Here is a 20,000-nt window from a genome sequence, read left to right as displayed (position 1 = left end):
TCCCCCCAGACACACACACCTCCTCATGCCCAAATCACACTTTCCATGGGAATGAATTACGTTTGCACCGCATCTTTCACATCCCCAGTGAAACAGAAAGGGCAACCCTGGTGTAAAATCCAGCTATGACCGGCTTGAGTATGGAGCTGGTCTGAACTGGTCACCCAGCTAAAACATGTTGAGCTGGGAGCTGGTCTGAACTGGTCAACCAGCTGAAGCATGTTGAGCTGGGAGCTGGTCTGAACTGGTCAACCAGCTAAAACATGTTGAGCTAGGAGCTGGTTTGAACTGGTCAACCAGCTGAAACATGTCGAGCTGGGAGCTGGTCTGAACTGGTCAACCAGCTGAAGCATGTCGAGCTAGGAGCTGGTCTGAACTGGTCAACCAGCTGAAGCATGTCGAGCTAGGAGCTGGTTTGAACTGGTCAACCAGCTGAAGCATGTCGAGCTAGGAGCTGGTCTGAACTGGTCAACCAGCTGAAGCATGTCGAGCTAGGAGCTGGTCTGAACTGGTCAACCAGCTAAAACATGTTGAGCTGGGAGCTGGTCTGAACTGGTCAACCAGCTGAAGCATGTCGAGCTAGGAGCTGGTCTGAACTGGTCAACCAGCTAAAACATGTTGAGCTAGGAGCTGGTCTGAACTGGTCAACCAGCTAAAACATGTCGAGCTAGGAGCTGGTCTGAACTGGTCAACCAGCTGAAGCATGTCGAGCTAGGAGCTGGTCTGAACTGGTCAACCAGCTAAAACATGTCGAGCTAGGAGCTGGTCTGAACTGGTCAACCAGCTGAAGCATGTCGAGCTAGGAGCTGGTCTGAACTGGTCAACCAGCTAAAACATGTCGAGCTAGGAGCTGGTCTGAACTGGTCAACCAGCTAAAACATGTTGAGCTGGGAGCTGGTCTGAACTGGTCAACCAGCTGAAAGATGTTGAGCTGGGAGCTGGTCTGAACTGGTCAACCAGCTGAAGCATGTCGAGCTGGGAGCTGGTCTGAACTGGTCAACCAGCTGAAGAATGTCGAGCTAGGAGCTGGTTTGAACTGGTCAACCAGCTGAAGCATGTCGAGCTGGGAGCTGGTCTGAACTGGTCAACCAGCTGAAGAATGTCGAGCTAGGAGCTGGTTTGAACTGGTCAACCAGCTGAAGCATGTCGAGCTGGGAGCTGGTCTGAACTGGTCAACCAGCTAAAACATGTTGAGCTGGGAGCTGGTCTGAACTGGTCAACCAGCTACCAGCTGTTTCACAACCTAGTTTGAGCTGTCATTTTCAGCAGAGAAGTACACCTCAAGAGCTACCAATGTACCTAACGCACCAACTGATGCTGCAGTTTGGCACCAGAACACTCACCAGCCATCGGCCAAGTGGAGAAGGTGTCAATGATTAACAGGAGCCTGATAAGGCGGCCATTTTGAGAGGATCGTTCTGGACGTCTGAGGTCGATGCGTGTTTGCCTCTGTGGAGCCCGACGCTCTGCGCAGAACGGTATGTGCTCGCCTTTGTCAATTTCAGTGGGCACAAAAGGTTTGCCTTGTCGTCCCTTTTGATCGTGACAGCTGTTGACTAGCCTCCTCGGGAAACACAAATCATCCCTAATGCGCAGTTGTGTCCAGCTCGTGCTTGTCTTCTCCCTCTATAAATCAAGTCGGTCCTTGGACTTGTCCCCTTTTCCGAGATGCCTGAGACATTATGAGGCGGAATTATGTTTCTCAAACAAAGACCTACTGTATTTAAATGACCCGAGTGCTCAGCCGGCTTCCAGGACGTCTCCTGTGATGAATTAGGTTGGGCTGCCTCGTGTTTATTTTAGGACTAAATTAGGGGCCCTGTCGTCCCAGTGTCGCAGAGTACGGAGCTACGGCGTGCATAGCAAAAGCTAAGAGTGCTTTGCGAGGAGCGACCAAACGCAACAGCTGCTTTTAATCGGCGTCTGCATGCTTTGCGTTCTTGCTTCATTAGTTCGCTTGAGCGCCAATGGCAGTATTAGTACATTTTTACTGCGCATTAAACACCAGCCCCCGCGTATGATATCACATTCTGCTGTTTGAACCAGTGACCCATAAGTCTTGTAAAGTCGGATGTGATAATATGAAACGCATCCAGATTTCCTCAGGGTGTTTTCCTCGCACACACACGCCCGTGCTTTGTAAGAGAACACGGGCCTTATCTGGAGAGAGGTGTTTATCACTGTTAATACGCATTGGTAGATTATCATTAAATGGGCAATATATAACTATTCAAATGATATTTAGGCTGGTCTTGTGCTTGACTTTTATCTGTTAACTGTCTGATAATACATTTTACATTAGTTGATGAGGGTGGGGACACGTTTAGCTGTTATTGATCCCCTGACACCTTTATCCAAAGTGATTTACAGTTGATTAGACTAAGCAGGGGACCCCACTGGAGCAATGTGGGGTTAAGGGCCTTGCTCAAGGGCCCAACAGCTGTGCCCGATCTTATCGTGGCTACACCGGGGATCGAACCACCAACCTTCTGGGCCACGCTCATGTACCTTAAGCACTAGGCTACAGGCTGCCCTACTATCCTATCTGTATCCTTACGAAATGTATGCGAGACACAGCAGCCTTGTTGAACCTCATGCTAGTTGCCTGGGAACCCCGCTGGAAATATAAAATTACACTATTTTTGGGGTAGAGCCAACTGTCACCCTTAAAAACCGGGCCTCCTATTGAACAGACTCACATCCTGTATCGCCACTGCGTCTCAGAGTTTTTTTGCGGTTTCCTTTCAATCAGCAGCCAATTAAGGCCGTGAGGAGTGCGCACTCGTTAGCCAAACAGTGGCTCGAATGAGTCACTGGTGCTGAAACGCGTCAGGCGCCCCGCCGTCCTCCAGGACTGGAGTCTGATACGAATGGGCACGGGACACGGGGTGTCGAAATCCAGTCCTGGAGGGCCGCGGTGTCTGCACGTTTTCCTGCTTTCCCTTCAGCGGCCAATTTAAGCCTTGAGGATGAAGCATTGGACTCCTTTAGCCAACCAACTGCTTAAAATAACCACTGCTGCTGAAACACACCAGACCCCAGCAGGACTGGACTGAACACCTGAGCCAGAGAATGTCATTCATGATCTCAGGGAGTGAGCATTCACCTCTGCGGCAGACTTTACAGAAATAAAGGTGCAATAAAGTGCCGAAAAAAAGCTACAAATCCTTGTCGCTGGGGCGGTACCCTATAGGTACATACAATTGTACCCTTAGCCAGCAATATATAACTAATTTGTACCTTTTTAGTTTGGAAAACATACTTATTTGCACTTAAAGAGAACATTGCTGTACTTCAAGAACAAAAATGTACCTCCTCTTTATTTTCTGAGAGTGCAGTTACCACACCCCCGTGTTGCAATGTGTGACTCCTGAACATGGTGTGCCAAACGCCGCACCTTTGAAACGCGTCATGTGACCTGGCGAACAGGCGGGCAGAGGCGGTCTGCGGAGGTGAGTGACAGCACCGAGGAGTCTCGAGGGCCATATTTAACGTAATTTAATTGAGTGGAAAATACCTGGATCCTGATACGGCCATGCGATCTCCCTGCACGACCCGGGACAGGAAGGCTGTTTTGTCTTGGCTCTCGGTTTAAGATGAGTGATGATGGCTTGGGTTTCCTTCATCTGGTGCCTCGGGTGCTATCGATGCACGCACTTTAAGAGGCTGTCGCACACCTGCTTAGGGAAATTAGAGCAAGCTGGAACGGTGGAACCACAACCATGGTTACATGTCATTGTGTCAAAGAGTCCGAGACCACAATGAATTATACTCTCTCAGAAATAAAGTGGCAGAGAAGGTACATTTTTGTTCTTCAAGGATCAAATTTCCCAAATGTACTCTGAAAGTACAGTAATGTTCTCTTTGGGTACACGTGAGTACCAGCCAAGCAACAAGCATTTGTACCTTTTTAGACACTTTTTGAACCTTTATTTCTGAGAATTTGTGATACGGGAAATATAGAGTGAAATGTCTGTTTATTTACGACACCTCTATGAAGAACCACCCCTGTGTTCTCATTGGTGGAGCCCTGGTTCCGAGTGACATCACAGATCTGCTGTGTCATCATAATCAGCTTCAGGGGAACAGCCGGGATTTCATTGGCCCGGTGAACCGATATGATATTAATCCGATCAATGGCTGTGTCTGACAGAGTCGCACACCCGGCCTGTGATCTTGAAGGAGAGAGAAGTGTGTGTGTTTGTGTTCTCCGCTGGAGACAGGTGCAGTGGAGGGCTGTAGAGGCAGGTGTAGCTGGGTGCAGCAGGGCTGTAGAGGCAGGTGTAGCTGGATGCAGCAGGGCTGTAGAGGCAGGTGTAGCTGGATGCCGCAGGGCTGTAGAGGCAGGTGTAGCTGGGTGCAGCAGGGCTGTAGAGGCAGGTGTAGCTGGATGCAGCAGGGCTGTAGAGGCAGGTGTAGCTGGATGCAGCAGGGCTGTAGAGGCAGGTGTAGCTGGGTGCAGCAGGGCTGTAGAGGCAGGTGTAGCTGGATGCAGCAGGGCTTTAGAGGCAGGTGTAGCTGGGTGCAGTGGATGCAGCAGGGCTGTAGAGGCAGGTGTAGCTGGGTGCAGCAGGGCTGTAGAAGCAGGTGTAGCTGGGTGCAGTGGATGCAGCAGGGCTGTAGAGGCAGGTGTAGCTGGGTGTAGCAGGGCTGTAGAGGCAGGTGTAGCTGGGTGCAGCAGGGCTGTAGGGGCAGGTGTAGCTGGGTGCAGCAGGGCTTTAGGGGCAGGTGTAGCTGGGTGCAGTGGATGCAGCAGGGCTGTAGAGGCAGGTGTAGCTGGGTGCAGCAGGGCTGTAGAAGCAGGTGTAGCTGGGTGCAGCAGGGCTGTAGGGGCAGGTGTAGCTGGGTGCAGTGGATGCAGCAGGGCTGTAGAGGCAGGTGTAGCTGGGTGCAGCAGGGCTGTAGAAGCAGGTGTAGCTGGGTGCAGTGGATGCAGCAGGGCTGTGAAGCGCCCCTTCCCTCGGAGGTTTAGCGCACAGGGCTCAGGTTTCCGCCGATGGGGTCCGGAGGAGGTTATTTTTGGACGTGTTGGCCGCCGCGCTGCAGCACATTCTGTTCCGCGTCGGCAGCGCACAGCGGTCGCGCCGATCGAGGGCCCTGGCGACGGCGTGGTTCCTCCTGGAGGGGGGGAGCGTGTGTGCGTGCCAGACTCCTGGCGCTGCGCTGCCGTTTATCTACCAAGAAAAACAGCCGGAGCCCCGGGCGCCGGGCAACGCGTCAGGCCCGGAAACCTGGATCACAGTCACCTGCGGCAGCAAACACAGGCGCCGTGTTAAAGGCACTGTCCCACTGGGTCATAGGGTACCTGCGCCTGGAGCTCTGCGCCCTACACCCTGTGCCCTACACCCTATGTCCTATGCCCTATATGCTGTACTCTAGGCCATTTACCCTATGACCTATACACTACATCCTGTGCCCTACACCCTATGTCCTATGCCCTATATGCTGTACTCTAGGCCATTTATCCTATGCCCTATGCACTACATCCTGTGCCCTACACCCTATGTCCTATGCCCTATGTCCTATGCCCTATGTGCTGTACTCTATGCCATTTACCCTATGACCTATACACTACATCCTGTGCCATACACCCTATGTCCTATGCTCTATATGCTCTACTATATGCCATTTACTCTAGGCAGGTTGACCTATGCAGTACATCCTGTGCCCTCCACTCTTTGGCCTAAGCTCTATTCCCTACACCCTACACCCTACACCCTACGCCCTATGCCTTATACCCTGCGACCTACATCCAACCTATGCTCTGCACACTGTGCCCCTTTAGCTTGTGGCTTCGTCGGAGTTTCTGTTTAAGTACCTTGTGGTGATGCCTCATGGGAATGAAACCCACAAGTTTGTTGTTGCAACTGACAATGAAGGTAAGTTTGTAGTCCAGTGACAGTGTCGCTCAACTGAAATCGGCCAACTTTGACTGTGGTTGTTGTCCTTGGAAAAAAAGTGCACACGTACTCCAGTCGCCCAGATTATAAACCAGAAGTTGCTGTAACCAATGACATCCATGGCACATTGATGGTCGCAGAGACACTCTGTCGCTGGACTATACAGTGGACTGGCCTTGACTCTGCCTTGTGAGAAACGTTAGTGTGTGACTGCAGACAGAGGCACTGGGAGGGTCACAGCCTTTTTTACAGTTTCTATACTGAGCCTGTTCCTGGAACCTTGAGTTCACCCCCCCCCCCCTAGTTCCAACCGCAATCAGTGGGGTCACGCTCATAGTGGATGCGTTCATTTCTTTTTTTTTTATCTACCAAAAGTCAAAGAATAATTTAAGGACATGTAGCCCCGGCTGCTCGCCGGGATCCAAAGCGCCGTGCTTATTTTGATCTCTGAACACGGGGCGGAAATGTTTTGTGTTGGCTCCTAACGAGCGGAATGCTAAGCGAAAGCAGTGCCGAAACCTCTTTGTTTGTTTGCTTTCCGGAACATTCCGGAGGTTTTCCAAGCTCTCTCTCTCTCTCTCTCCCCCCCTCTCTCTCTCTAAACCGTGTTCCGGAGCCCGGCGAGGCCAGCACGCTGTCAGAAGTCGCTCTGTAGGCCCTGTCGTCAGGGGCGGTGCCGGTCCCACGACCGGAGAGATGAAGGGCTCCAGATCTCACCAGCGTCCAAATCATAAACACCCGCGTTCCTCTCCTTCGCTGGCTTCCCACCCCCCCCCCCCCCCCCGCCACCCTTTTACCAAGACATGATTTATTCAGAAGAATAAAACCATAAAGGCACTGCGTGCTTTTTTCAGTGTCGCAATGCGGGGGGGGGGGAAATATCGGACGAGTTAGCAAACGATGACGACTTCGTTGACGATATAGCTTTGATTTTATCCATGTAAATGTAGAATTTATTGCCTCGCGTCTACAACTTACACATGCGGCAAGAAAATTCTAAATGGACGATGAAATTATAAAGTTATACATTTAATAAAATGTGCTACGTAATTTGTCATGTCTTACTCTGTCAGCAAGGGTTCCTTGCCGCCTGCCAGTAGAGCAATCCTGAAGGCCATCTTTTTTAGACCACACTGGGCAGACCACCGCGTTGATGCTTTTCCGGAATCCAAAGTGCCCCTCCAACCCAGCAGGGAGGTATCTGGGCAAGTCACCATTTCTGCTGGGGCATTTCTGGGTATTAGTGTGCGTTTGATCCTTGTTAGGTGCTCTGGTTCGTATTCGTTTAGGTTTGGCAGGGAGGCGACTCCGTTAACAGGATCCAGGTCTCCTCTCCTGTCACTGGTCCACACATTCCCTGGTAGAACATCCCGCACTGGCCGGCATTACCGCTCATTGGTTGCTGCAAGATGATTTTCTCCCTCTGGTCTGAGAATGATGGGTAATTCTTTCATGTACTTATGGGGCTTAGCCAGTATCCTACTGGACTAGACTGAGACCCTGGGAAGGTTGGTGGTTAAACCCCAGTGTAGCCACAATAATATCAGTGCAGCTGTGGGCCCTTGAGCAAGGCCCTTAACCCCTCATTGCTCCAGCAGGGATGGCCCCCAGCTCAGTCAAATCAACTGTAAGTTGCTTTGGATAAAAGCATCAGCGAAATGACTGTAATACAGTATGTGCGACAGAAGCTGCGTGTGTATGTAAACTTGCTGCTTTGACCTCCTCGCTCTCCTCTCTCTCTCCCCCTCTCCCTCTCCCTCTCCCTCCCTCTCTCTCTCCTCTCTTTCCTGTCTCTCTCTCCCTCCATCTCTCTCTCTCTCTCCTCTCTCCTCTTTTCTGTCTCTCTCTCTCTCACTCTCTCTCTCCTCTCTTTCCTGTCTCTCTCTCCCTCCAGCTCTCTCTCCCTCTCTCTCTCCTCTCTCTCCTCTTTTCTGTCTCTCTCTCTCTCTCTCACTCTCTCTCTCCTCTCTTTCCTGTCTCTCCCTCCATCTCTCTCTCCCTCTCTCTCCCTCCAGCTCTCTCTCCCTCTCTCTCTCCTCTCTCTCCTCTTTTCTGTCTCTCTCTCTCTCACTCTCTCTCTCCTCTCTTTCCTGTCTCTCTCCCTCCATCTCTCTCTCTCTCTCTCTCTCTCTCCCTCCATCTCTCTCTCTCTCTCTCTCTCTCTCTCTCTCTCTCTCTCTCTCTCTCTCGTTGTGTATGGGGTTCTACCTGACAATAATAGGCTCCAATTATGACAGCCGGGCAACTGTGCCTGGCTGTTAATGTGCTAGTAATAAGTATTATAATTATATTTATTTATATTTATATTAAAATAGATAATAATAATAATGTTAGTGTTTTATCTTCAAGGTAGAGTTGGAATTCCATAGAATGAAAGCCTGGAAGTTGTGTTTTTATTTTATTTTATTGATCTCAGTTTCTATAGCCACTGAAGCCATTCTCTAAAGTATGTGGAGCAGCATTTATACAGCCAACGTCTATAACTGTTCATAAAAGTTACTACCCGAGTCAAATGTGTTCTGACGTTGCCTGGCACTGGAGATTTTCCTCTACACGGTTTCTGCTGTAACTAATCTCTCATCCCTTCCAGTGCCATTTCCCCGTTCATGATGAAGTCTCTTTCTGCACCTCTGAGATGGGTTTCATCCCTGTTTCCATGTCGCCGTTCCAAAGGAAACTTGGACATTTACAATCGTGCGCTTTATTTTCTGGTTGAAAGTCTGATGTGAACGATGATGGATGTTTTTCATTTCACTGCTATTATATCCTTACTAAGCTGTGGTGTCAGTGGGTCCATGGCTGGATGATTGATGTCTTGTGTCAGTACCTTTGAGACTCTGCCAGGTTGTTGGTGGTTCTGTAGCTCAATTTCCTGTTGTTTTCTGACTGAGCTGGGCTGTCTGTGGTTGTGTGAGTGAGACTGTCAATAGTTCTGCACTGCAGAAAAGCATAAATCATAAAAATAACACATATTTTAGTCTTATTTAGAGTTTAAATTAATTACTTTTTTTAACCTTTTTGATAGATATGATGACAATATGAGTTAAGACAGTTTGACACATCTGAAGATTTGCCAATGGAATCAGAAGATATCACTAGTCAAGCAAACATTAACTTAAAACAAGATAATATTTTCTACTTGAGAGAAAATAACTAAGATCTTGAGTCTTAGTTCAAGACTAAAATGCCTGTTTTACAGATGTAGAGTCAGTGGTTGTGCCAATGAGCTCTATGACTGAACCAGGCTGTCAGTGGTTATGACTGAACTGTAGGGTCAGTGGATCTGCAGAGAGCTGGAACTGTGTCTGTGAGCTCTGTAACAGAGCTGTGGAGTCAGTGATTGTGTTGGTGGGCTCTGTGACAGAGCTGTAGGGTCAGTGGTTCTATGTGAGCTGTAGAGTCAGTGGTCATGTCAGTGAGCTCTGTGACGGAGCTGTAGAGTCGGTGGTCATGTCGGTGAGCTCTGTGACAGAGCTGTAGACTCAGTGTCCCTGCTCTCTCCCTGCAGATGTGAACGAATGTGAGGAGACTAACGGGGGCTGTGAGGCCCTGTGCTGTAACACCATCGGCAGCTTCTACTGCAAGTGCCCCAGCGGCCAGGAGCTCCAGGAGGACGGCAAGACCTGCCAAGGTGAGTCCTGTTTACCTGTACTCTGACTCACAGTGGACAGATGAGTCCTGTTTACCTGTACTCTGACTCACAGTGGACAGGTGAGTCCTGTTTACCTGTACTCTGACTCACAGTGGATAGGTGAGTCCTGTTTACCTGTACTCTGACTCACAGAGGCAGGTGAATTCTGTTTACCTGCCTGAGGTGCTTTGACTCAGTGACTGGGGTCAGGGGGTGGAGAACTAGCCCCCGAATAAACAAAGATTGTAAAACAGCTAAAAGCAGACACTAAAGGAAATATCCATAAACAAAAGGAAATATACCCACACACAAGAGGAAACGCCCTCAAACGGAAACATCCATGAACAAAAAAATTATAACACACAAAACAAAAGATGGAGGATCAGGATCAAGTTTCCCAAATGTACCATGCAAGTACAGTAATGTTCTCTTTGTACAATTAAGTACATTTTCCAAGCAAAAAAGGTACAAATTAATAATATATTGCAGGCTAGGGATACAATTGTATGCACATATAGCGACAAGCGTTTGTACCTTTTTAGGCACTCTTAAGTACCTTTATTTCTGAGAGCCTAATGACAAAGGAGAGATACAAAGGGGTGGAGAATGAGAGAGAGAAGGCAGGGAGAGGGAGAGAGAGAGAGGGAGGGAGAGGGGGAGAAAGGGAGGGAGAGAACGAGGAACCAAATAAAGAGAGAGAATACAGCCAGGAATAAAGGTTCAGCTAATGACAGAGAAGAGACATGGAGACCGAGACGGAGAGGAAAGAGCTCGGATGAGATGAAGGGATGGCGGGCGGAGGGCTGGACAGCCCCTCTCCAGGCAGGGGACGGTTGTGCTGGGCTCATCCCACAGGCTGGGCTCATCCCACAGGCTGGGCTCATCCCACAGGCTGGGCTCATCCCACAGGCCCCTCACATCAGCGCTTGCTCAGTCCTCTCTCTCAGTCCTCTCTCTCAGTCCTCTCGCTCAGTCCGCTCGCTCAGTCCTCTCCAGCAGCGGTCTGAGATGGGCTGGCGTGGAGAGCGAGAGGCTTCTTCTCTCTGACGCGCGGACGCGCGCTGGAACGGAGCGCAGCTTCCTTCAACGCAGAAACACGCTGACGCTCGCCCGATATGAGCGACGTGAGACAGGGAAGCGCGGAAATAATCAGGTTTTATATGTCAGAATTTAAACTCCTTCTGTTTAACCCGCTGCGTTTTGATTTGAGGAGAGTGCCTTCCTCTTAGCTCTTGGGACACAGTTTGGCGTTTGTGATCAAGTCCCAGTGATGCGCGTGTTATTGTAGCTGGACGTAGCTAGCGCCATTAACGCTTTTATTTCAGGTCCCTTGCATAGCGGTTTAGGAATGTGTCAATTCCCCCCAGTCCCTGTAATCGACATAACGCGAAATAAATGTACACGTACGTTTATGCGCGTAGTATATATTTTCGCACGGGTATTTAAAAGCGGTCGTTAGCTTCACACGGCTGAGTTCAGAGGAATTCGCTCCACTGTACCCGGGGAGGGGGGGTTAAAGACGTTAATCAGCGCCGGCGGTTTGCGGCGGACTTGCGTTGAGGAAACCGCACGTACCGTACCTCCTCGTAGGCCTCCCCGCTCGCCAGGAACGGACACGGCGTTTACATCTGAGGCCCCGCCAGGGCCCCGCCCGCGGTTCTGGCTGGCAGTCCCTCGCTTTCCCAGGCCTGGTCATCAAAGAACCGCGTTGGCGTTTCCCAGGGGATTAGCGTGACAGGGGAGGCAGACCTGGGTGTGGCAGTCTGAGAAAACCCCTCCCCGCTCATTCGGGGGGGGCATGATGAGAGCTCCCTTCAGCCAAACTCAAATTACAGTCACACGGCGATGATTGGTTCTCCGTCTCAGCCGCGCTCTTCTGGGGCTGATTGGTCAGGTCTGAGTGCGCCTAATAGCCACTCCGCACATCGCAGGTCCCCCTCCCGATGCCGTTTGCTCAGCGATTAGCCTCTTAAGTGCAGTGGGTTCACGGTGGCTGAAGGCCTGATTAATCGGCCGTCCGGGAATCAGTCGGGAAGATGGCCTGTCATTAGGGGGAATTGGCCTGACTCGGTCAGGACAGGGGCCCCTGTAATTGGAGCACTTCAGAGCCTGCAAGGTTCCAGGTAGCTTTAATAAGCTCCATGTTGACTCAGGCCAGTAAAACGAGCCGCTTTTTTACTGAAGGCTTGGCGTCTCTCTCTCTCTCTCTCTCATCATTCATTCATTTTCATTCATTTATTCAGACTTTATTTCTTTGTTCCACGAGTCTGCCACCATAATCATTTGCTGCTGCACGCGCCTGTAAAAAGGAATGTTCCAGACCTGTGCGACATATTAATAATAATGCATTTAAACCATGGGAAAAACTCAAAGAAATGTGAGTTTTAATAAAAAAATCGAGGTCAAAACCTTATGTGACTCTCTCTTCTGTTGTGAAAATTCTCAGGGACCTGCAGCTGTTGTACAGTTTTTGTGGTTTTCAGAAATGCTGTCTGACCTAAGCCTGCATTGCTCCACAGGTTGTCTTCATGTGAACGTCATGGAAACTGTGATCACTGTGCGTTATGGCCGAGCATGTCCTGGCACACGTGATGCATGTTGTTGGTGAAAAGTGCTCTACCCGCCCCTGATCTCCGCAGTGGCCAGGAGCCCGTGTCTGTCTGCAGATCCGACCTGTCCCTCCATCACAGTTGCTCTTTTGTCCCGTTAGAAAGCGCCGCTTGGCTCCGCACCTCTCTATTCATGGCCCGAGAGCCAGCGCTTCCTGAGCATGGTAAATAGCTAACACAGGTCCTCTCTGTCTGGTGAGAACGGTGTTGGGTTTTAGTCTCCGGCGCTCCTGGACTGCGGGCGTTGTGGGTTCAGACTGAAGAAATAACACTGTGTTCTGCATACGGTCCGTGCTGTGCCACACCGCAACGAAGGCTGTCCACTGGGGAGTCTCTTACTGCGGCTTCCTTTATGCACGGCTCGTTCATTCGGTTAGGATAAAGATGTGAACAGAGTGTCGATATCCCAGACCACACACACGCGCACACACACACACACACACACGCACAGCTAAACCATTACAGTGTCTTTTTACCCTCAAAACGTTTTCTTTGTCTTTTTTTTTTTTTTTTTTGTCCGTCGAACGTAATGAACCGTGAACCGTCAGCCAGTAAAAACAAGATTTTTTTTTTTTCTCGCTAAAACAAAATTAAAGAAAGCATTCCTAAGATGGCTGAATTCCAGAGATGGCAGAACTAAATGAGCGGCTTTGGGTCCTCGCGCCGGGACCGCGTTGTTTAAACACAGCGAGCCCAGCGCACGCGTTACGCCTGATTAACACGCCGTGTGCTCTGTCTCAACACATCGCCCTCGATGCCCCATGCTGTACAGGGCATATTAAATATTAAATACTTCGGTCTCTTTCGCTCTATACCATACGCTGCGTGTAGCACATAAACACTCCGCTCTCTTCTGGTTACGTTTGGCCTCACCGGGGGAGGGTCCTGCTTGGTTTGGGGAGGGTTAATAAAGAGCATTTTGCTCTTATTTGGGAGCCAGTCAAACACTGTGCCATTGCACAGAGGTTTTGAAAGCTGTAAGTCATTAAGGATTAAGGGCATTCAGAAGGGTTTACATTCGCTCTTGGCATGGCCTGGGTAAAAAAAACGTTGTGTTTGCTTTCTCTCCCGCCATTAATCAGTGTCAGCCGGCGGTGCTGCGGAGAGTCCGTTCCGCGCGTCGCGTGGGGTTCTGAAAGCGGGGCTGGACGGCGGTTCTCTGGTCCTGCGGGGACCCGGTAGGTACCCGGCGGGACGGAGCGCGGTGCCGCTCGATTAGCGTCGATGGTTCCGTTCCGTTCCTCCGGGTCCAAAGGCTCGGAAATTCAAAGCGCGCCGCCGCTACTTCTGAGAAGCGCTAACCGCTCAGGAGCTACGACCCGGCCTGGGGGATCGGGTCGGAGTCCCGTCTGCCAGACGTCAGCGCCGCGTCCTGGATCTACATACGAGGCCCCTGCTGCTTCCTCGTATATCACCAGCACTTATATCAACTGCGTTTCAGCTTCAGCGGGACTCTCCACGGCAACGAGGGGAGGGGGGGGCGCAAGGTGACTTTTATTGCTATACGGCGTGATGGAACGGGGCCCCGTGGATAAGACCCAGAAAATGTGAAAAAAAATAAATATACGGTTTTAAAAACACAGATAAAAATGATTGGGCTTCTTGTCCTCCGAGTGACTCCTCGTATATACTCCTGCTGGAGAGGACTCCGGGCAGCGAGAGGAAGGAGCGCTTCTGCGCCGCGACCGCTATCTCTCTGGGGCTCCCGCGAGTTTCGGAAAATGGGATCAGAGACATTTGGACGCGTCTGAACACCAGGAATCCTTAAAGATCCAGGGAAGTGTTCCACTCGAGGCTACCTGCTGTGGTCGGCCACTGCCGGGGCTGGGAAGCTGGGTTGTTGGATTTTTATTGCTTTAAAGAAGACCTACACAGCCCCCCCCCTCGCACAGTTTACACAACATTAAAGTCTGCTCTGCCCTGTCTGTGGTCAGTCAAACAGGCCCTTCATTGTCCTGCTGCAGTAAATATTTTGTTTTCGTTGGGCAGCAAGCTCTAACTGTGTAGAGCGGGGGGTGTCTAGTCGTAGACTGTCCACACAGGTCCCGTTTGGGGCAACAGTGGCTCAGGAGGTAAGGCTGTCGGGGGGTTGCCGGTTCAACCCCCCTCCCTGGGTGTGTCGAAGTGTCCCTGTGCAGACACCTAACCCCCGCTTGTTCCCTATGAGCTGAGCTGATTGGTAAATAGTAAATGTCTGCATTTATATAGCTTAGACACACCAAGGGTGGGATCTGACTGGCAACCCTCAGACTGCCAGACGACTGCTCTTACCTCCTGAGCCAATGTCGCCCCCCTGATTGGTGTCTTACACGGCTGCGGTAGACTTGAGAGAGAACATTCCGGTAGGAGCAGCAGTTGCTTTCTGTCAGCCATGGACGCATATAGCCAGTGCCGGGCAAGACAGCGGTGAACATCGCATTGCATTTAATTCAATTCAATTAAAGTTCAATTCAGTTGTATTTGCTTTGTGACAATGGCATTTGCTAAAAAAGCATTATACAGATTTACTGAGATACATGCCTGGAACTCGCGAGAGTAGGCCTAGGGAGGGTGACAGGCGCAAGGAACTGGCTTCCTGGCTGGGAACTGGACGAAAACCCTTCAGCAGAACCGGACTCAGAGAGGGGGGGGCCCCCCCCATCAGCCACTGGCTGGCACCACGCTCATATAATAAACAGAAAGATGACATACTGTACATGTCAATGAGGATATGCCATTGAAGGAGGGCCAGGATGACTCTATCCCTGGTGAGGGATGAGGTGGAGGACCAACGGGTGGATCTGTCAGGCAGGGGGACGGGCGTGGAGCTGGAGCTGACCCTGCCGTGGCTGGGGGAGGGAGCTCATTCCGTCTTATGGGCTCATGGCAGTCTCCCGATGTGGGAGGAGAAGGAGGAGTTGAAAATGTATATAATCGTGAGGCGAGCAGGGGCACTCGAGGTGCCTGCACTCTCAGAAATGCGGTGACAGTGTCGGTGCATTTGTGTTCCTCAAGGATCAGAGTTACCAAATGTATCCTGAAGGTATGGGACCCTGCTTTAAAAATCCAAATTACTGGCTGTTTCAAAACCTACTGTAGCTTGAGTTGGTCAAACCATGTTGTGCAGGGAGCTGGTCTAAACTTGTCAACCAGCTGCCAGCTGTTTCAAAACCTACTGCAGCTTGAGTTGGTCAAACCATGTTGAGCAGGGAGCTGGTCTGAACTGGTCAGCCAGCTACCAGCTGTTTCAAAACCTAGCCTTTTTTCAGCTGGCTAATTTGGGCTGGGAAATTGAACTGAATTGAACATTGTATTGAGTTGTACTGGAAACTCACACGCGTGAAGCCAGGCGAACTGGTGGCGAAGACAGTTTATTGGAAGTCCCACCTTCAGACCACACACTTCAGTGAGGGACGGATGGTATGAAAGCAGCTTGGAATTTCCCTTTCATAAACAGCCGGTTATTAGCGCCATAACTCATCTTTAATTTTGACAAGAGCGAGCGGTGTATATTTATTCAAGGCCTATCGTGTCTCAGACGTGCATAATTACGCGTACGATAACTTACACTGCATTTTGTATGTACGTTTTCAACGATTCGCTGATGGAATTGTTCTCGTGTATTTTCTCGCTCCTTGGCTGCCGTCGTTAAGTTACGGCCAAAGCGTGCTTTTTATAGTTTGAATATTGCTTACATATCTGACTCCCTGAAGAACGCAGTTCAGCGAAAGTGTCATGGAGCAAAGCGCTTAGTTGGGATGAATTTGGCTGGAAAGGCCTGCAGTCTGGGCCAAGCACAGCAGCCGATGATTGATCGCATAACAGCAGCCCGCAACTCCCACCACCTCTTTAGGGCTCCGAATGGCATTAATGACATTATTTATTTTCAATTAGAAAAGGAGGAGAAATTCCTTTCCAACGGAAATATCCCCATTCCAGGGCCTGAGGGCCCAGGGAGGCATGCTGTGAAAAACAAAGCAAAACAAGAATCCCTTTGACGATAAGATTCGTGAGATTTCCTCTCTGGTGTTGAACGTAGTGATGGTCCCTCTGCTGTAAAATCCTGGTATGCTGGTCAAGCTGCTCATGAGCTGGTCTAGCTGGGTATGAGCTGGTCAACCAGCATGGCCAAACTGGTCATAAAGCTGGTGTAGCTGGGTATGAGCTGGTCAACCAGCATGACCAAGCTGGCCATGAGCTGGTGTAGCTGGGTATGTGCTTGTCAACCATCATGGCCAAGCTGGTCATAAGCTGGTCTAGCTGGGTATGAGCTGGTCAACCAGCATGGTCATGCTGGTCATAAGCTGGTCTAGCTGGGTATGAGCTGGTCAACCAGCATGACCAAGCTGGTCATAAGCTGGTCTAGCTGGGTATAAGCTGGTCAACCAGCATGGCCAAGCTGGTCATGAAGCTGGTATAGCTGGGTATGAGCTGGTCAACCCGCTGCCAGCTGTTTCAAAACATAGCTTGAGCTGGCTAAGCTATATCAAGCTAAAAACTAGTCTGAAGTGATCAGCCAGCTAAACCGTGTTGAGCTGGGAGCTGGTCGGAACTGGTCAATCAACGACCAACTGTTTCAAAAACGTAGCTTCAGCTTGTCGACAGTCTCCTACCTCACCCGAGTGATGAAGGAGCCAGTGTTTTGCCCTGCCCCCTGCTAGGCTCACTCCAGCCTCCCTCTGTAATCAGTGTCTACAGTAACTACCATGTGGAAGTGAGCCTGGGAGGATGAAGGTTCCTGTAGCTTGCATTACGTTACATGTTATTTAGCTGATGCCTTTATCCAAAGTTGACTTATAGTTGATTAGACTAAGCAGGGGCCAATTGCCCCTGGAGCAATGTGTGGGTTTAGGGCCTTTCTCAAGGGCCCAACAGCTGTGTGGATCGAACAGCCAACCTAGGCTACAACCACTTTTTTCTGAGACTGCTCCACCAGCCAATCACGAGTCTCCTCCAGACCTCTACACCTGCTGGGTCTCCTGGCTCAGTTTCTCATTGGCTGCTTCAAGCGGGAGACTCTGTGTGTCCATTGAGTGCAGTCCGTTTCCGCTGTCCTCTACGAGTTTACGAGTTCCATCCTTTTCCCGGGGCTGTGCGCTTTCACTGAGAGAACTGCAGGCTCTAACTCGGTCAGTAATGTAATGGGGTCAGTTTCACTGGCACTGGCCCCTCAGCCGACTCAGCACCCACACTAAACTGCAGGACCGCTTGCCAGCTCATGTTGGAGCTGATTCCTCGACGGGACCGTGGCCCAGTTGAGCCTGAGAGGGCCTGGGGATCCGAAAAAGAGAACCAGGGGAGGAAGTGGGGCAAACCTGCCAGCCTTACCCCAGACACATCTGGCACACCTAGGGGCTCCTCGCATACTGTATGAATATGCTGGGTGCAAGAACGTAACGTTGGCATCGAAACAAAGCCTCTCTCTCGCCCCCCCTGTCAGAGCTGGGTCTTAGACCTTGGGTTTGATCTGATGCAGGAGTCAGTGATGCACATGCATTCTACATTAACATAATAATGTAATGTCTATTAACGGGGATTTGTCGTAGAAAGGGCCATGGTGAGCCAGTGACACACAGACACACACACACACACACACACACACACACGCGTATTTTAATCATTTATTTGAATCCACAATGAAGCAGACGGTTTTCAGGCCTAGACAGCGTCTCTTTAAACCATGGAAGGATCCCAGGTTTTCCAGAAGTTAGCCATATGGGAACAGGAACAGGCAACACAAACAAAGCCAGACTCGAACCCTGGACCAAAAATATGCTCTCCATTACTCTCCATGCTGCAGTTTACAGAGGCAAACTATTATCACCACCAAAGGACTCACTGTTTAAAAATGTATTTGTGTTATACAGTAGTCATGTTACCACCTGTCTGCTAGGGGGCGGTGTGACAAGGTTCTCCCCGTGGTTCTCATGCGTTGCGGTGTGTGTTTGTTTATGTGTGCACAGTGTCACAGTGGCCAGGCCAGCTGTTTTCTCTCCTAGTGCTGTAATGGACCTGACAGATTTGTTTCCGGGCCTTTAATTCTCATTTTACCATCCCTAGGTATTGTTTAAAAGAACAACAACAGGCTCTGGGAACATGTCAAATGCTTCTGACTCCCCTCTGACGGATCGCATGCCTTCCTCTACCACATCGTGTGGCAGACCCTAGTGCGGCTGGGTCAGATACAGTACCCGCCCAGTACCCGCCCAGGGTGCCAGCCGAACGGTGTGTGCCACAGTTCCCCTGGTTCTGATCCAGTTATTAATGCTGATCCAGTTATTCTCCAGTGCTGCTTACGTCAATATGGCTCCCCACTGTGTCCTTGATTTTCGGGTTTTGTAAGGAAGCTGTTGTCCGTATCTGAGACCCGGCTGAAATGTTTTTTATTTTATTTTCCAGGCTCTGTCAAATAAAAGTGAAACGAGTTTTGATGTAATGCAGTATTTTGGGAGCTTCTCGGGACAAAGATATCTTAGGGAAAAGGAACAGGCTTCAGTTATGGCTGACATCTTCATTCAGACAGCAAAGAGGGAACAGCAGTGTAGAGGTCCAGTGTATTGATTGCGCTTTATTTGTGCATATGATTGTTCATGCACAAAGTATGTACGTCTATGGATGTGTCTGTATGTATGTATGTTACGTGCATGTTTATGCATGCATTCATACTATTTGTGTGTGCATGCACAACATGTGCAGGAATGGAATCCTAACAAACAAATATAGAACAGGTTTGCAGAAACATTTTCAGTCAGTCTATTTTTCTTTTCTTTTTTTTGCTGATTTCCTGTTGGACAGTGAATTTCCTGATTTACAGCTGGCTTCCTGTTGAGGTGTAAAGAACGGGGTGAAGTTTCTGTAAAGACAAAAATGTGAAAATGATAGATGGAGGGAAAGAATGAGCCTTCAGGAGATGGAGAACGGGAGTGGCTGGACTGCAGGGTGGTGAGAAAGGGCAGCCTGTAGCCTAGTGGCTACGGTACCTGACTGGGATCCAGAAGGTTGGTGGTTCAAGCCCCTGCTGTAGCCATGATAAGATCTGCACAGCTGTTGGGCTCTTGAGCAAGTCTCTTAATCCCACATCGCTCCAGGGGGGGTATTGTTCCTCGCTTAGTCTAATGTAAAACTGAGAGTGAGAGGCGTAAAAGTGTCAGTGAAATAACACATCATCTTTTTCATTATTATCATTCAAAAAGAACTGTTGTTACTTACTGCAAGGCTGACAGTGTTGTCTTTGTGACTGTAGCTGTATTTGAAAGAGTGAGGGGTGGGGTGGGGGTGGGGTGGGGGGGCGGTGTAGGTTGTAAAGGCAGATTAAGCCTCTTGTTGCTTTCATGTTTTTTAGGCAGGGCCGCTAAGCCCTGTTAACGAGCCGCGCGCGGATGTTTAAAGACGTGTGACTTGTTGGGAGGTTGCCCGTGAGTGACTCTTCCTAATCACACACAGCGCAGAACTCCCATCGGGCCAAGCTCTCCAGGGACAGACAGACAGACAGACAGACGGACAGACAGACAGGACTACGCCCTACTTGTGACAGAGAGCAGGAGCAAAAACTCTTCGCTCCAAACAGACGTCGGATCGACATTCCCCTCGCACCCCTGCTCCCTGTTCATAGCCGTCAGACGTGACATCAGCTGCGTGTTTCTCTCTCGTTCGCGTTTCTCTTCCAAAAGCTGAAGTATCCGCTCGGTCTTCTGGCTACGTGTCAGCGTTCCGGTGACACATATTTGGATCGCGTCGGCGCTACAGGTCTCACGTTTCCTGACAAAATAACCTGCGACTTGGACGGACGAGCAGGCGGCGGATGCCAGAGAGAGACAGCGGAGGAATGTTTGGCCGTTCATCACTCACTCCGGGGCGGTTGGCTCCGTGTTAGTGTGATGT

At 50.2% G+C, this 20,000-nt stretch overlaps 1 protein-coding gene across 1 annotated transcript in view; it reads left to right on the top strand.

The window, feature by feature from the left end:
- The window catches only part of megf6a (multiple EGF-like-domains 6a), a 160,271-nt gene that overhangs the window by 67,577 nt on the left and 72,694 nt on the right, over positions 1–20,000 (top strand). The window contains exon 5 of the mRNA XM_061259149.1: positions 9,409–9,531. Within this exon, the coding sequence (XP_061115133.1) occupies positions 9,409–9,531 (123 nt within the window). The remainder of the gene's footprint in view (positions 1–9,408; positions 9,532–20,000) is intronic.

The sequence above is a fragment of the Conger conger genome, chromosome 10, assembly GCF_963514075.1.
Source record: "Conger conger chromosome 10, fConCon1.1, whole genome shotgun sequence".
Lineage (NCBI taxonomy): Eukaryota > Metazoa > Chordata > Actinopteri > Anguilliformes > Congridae > Conger > Conger conger.
The sequence above is the reverse complement of the archived record's forward strand: the minus strand, read 5'-3'. Positions and strand labels throughout refer to the sequence as shown.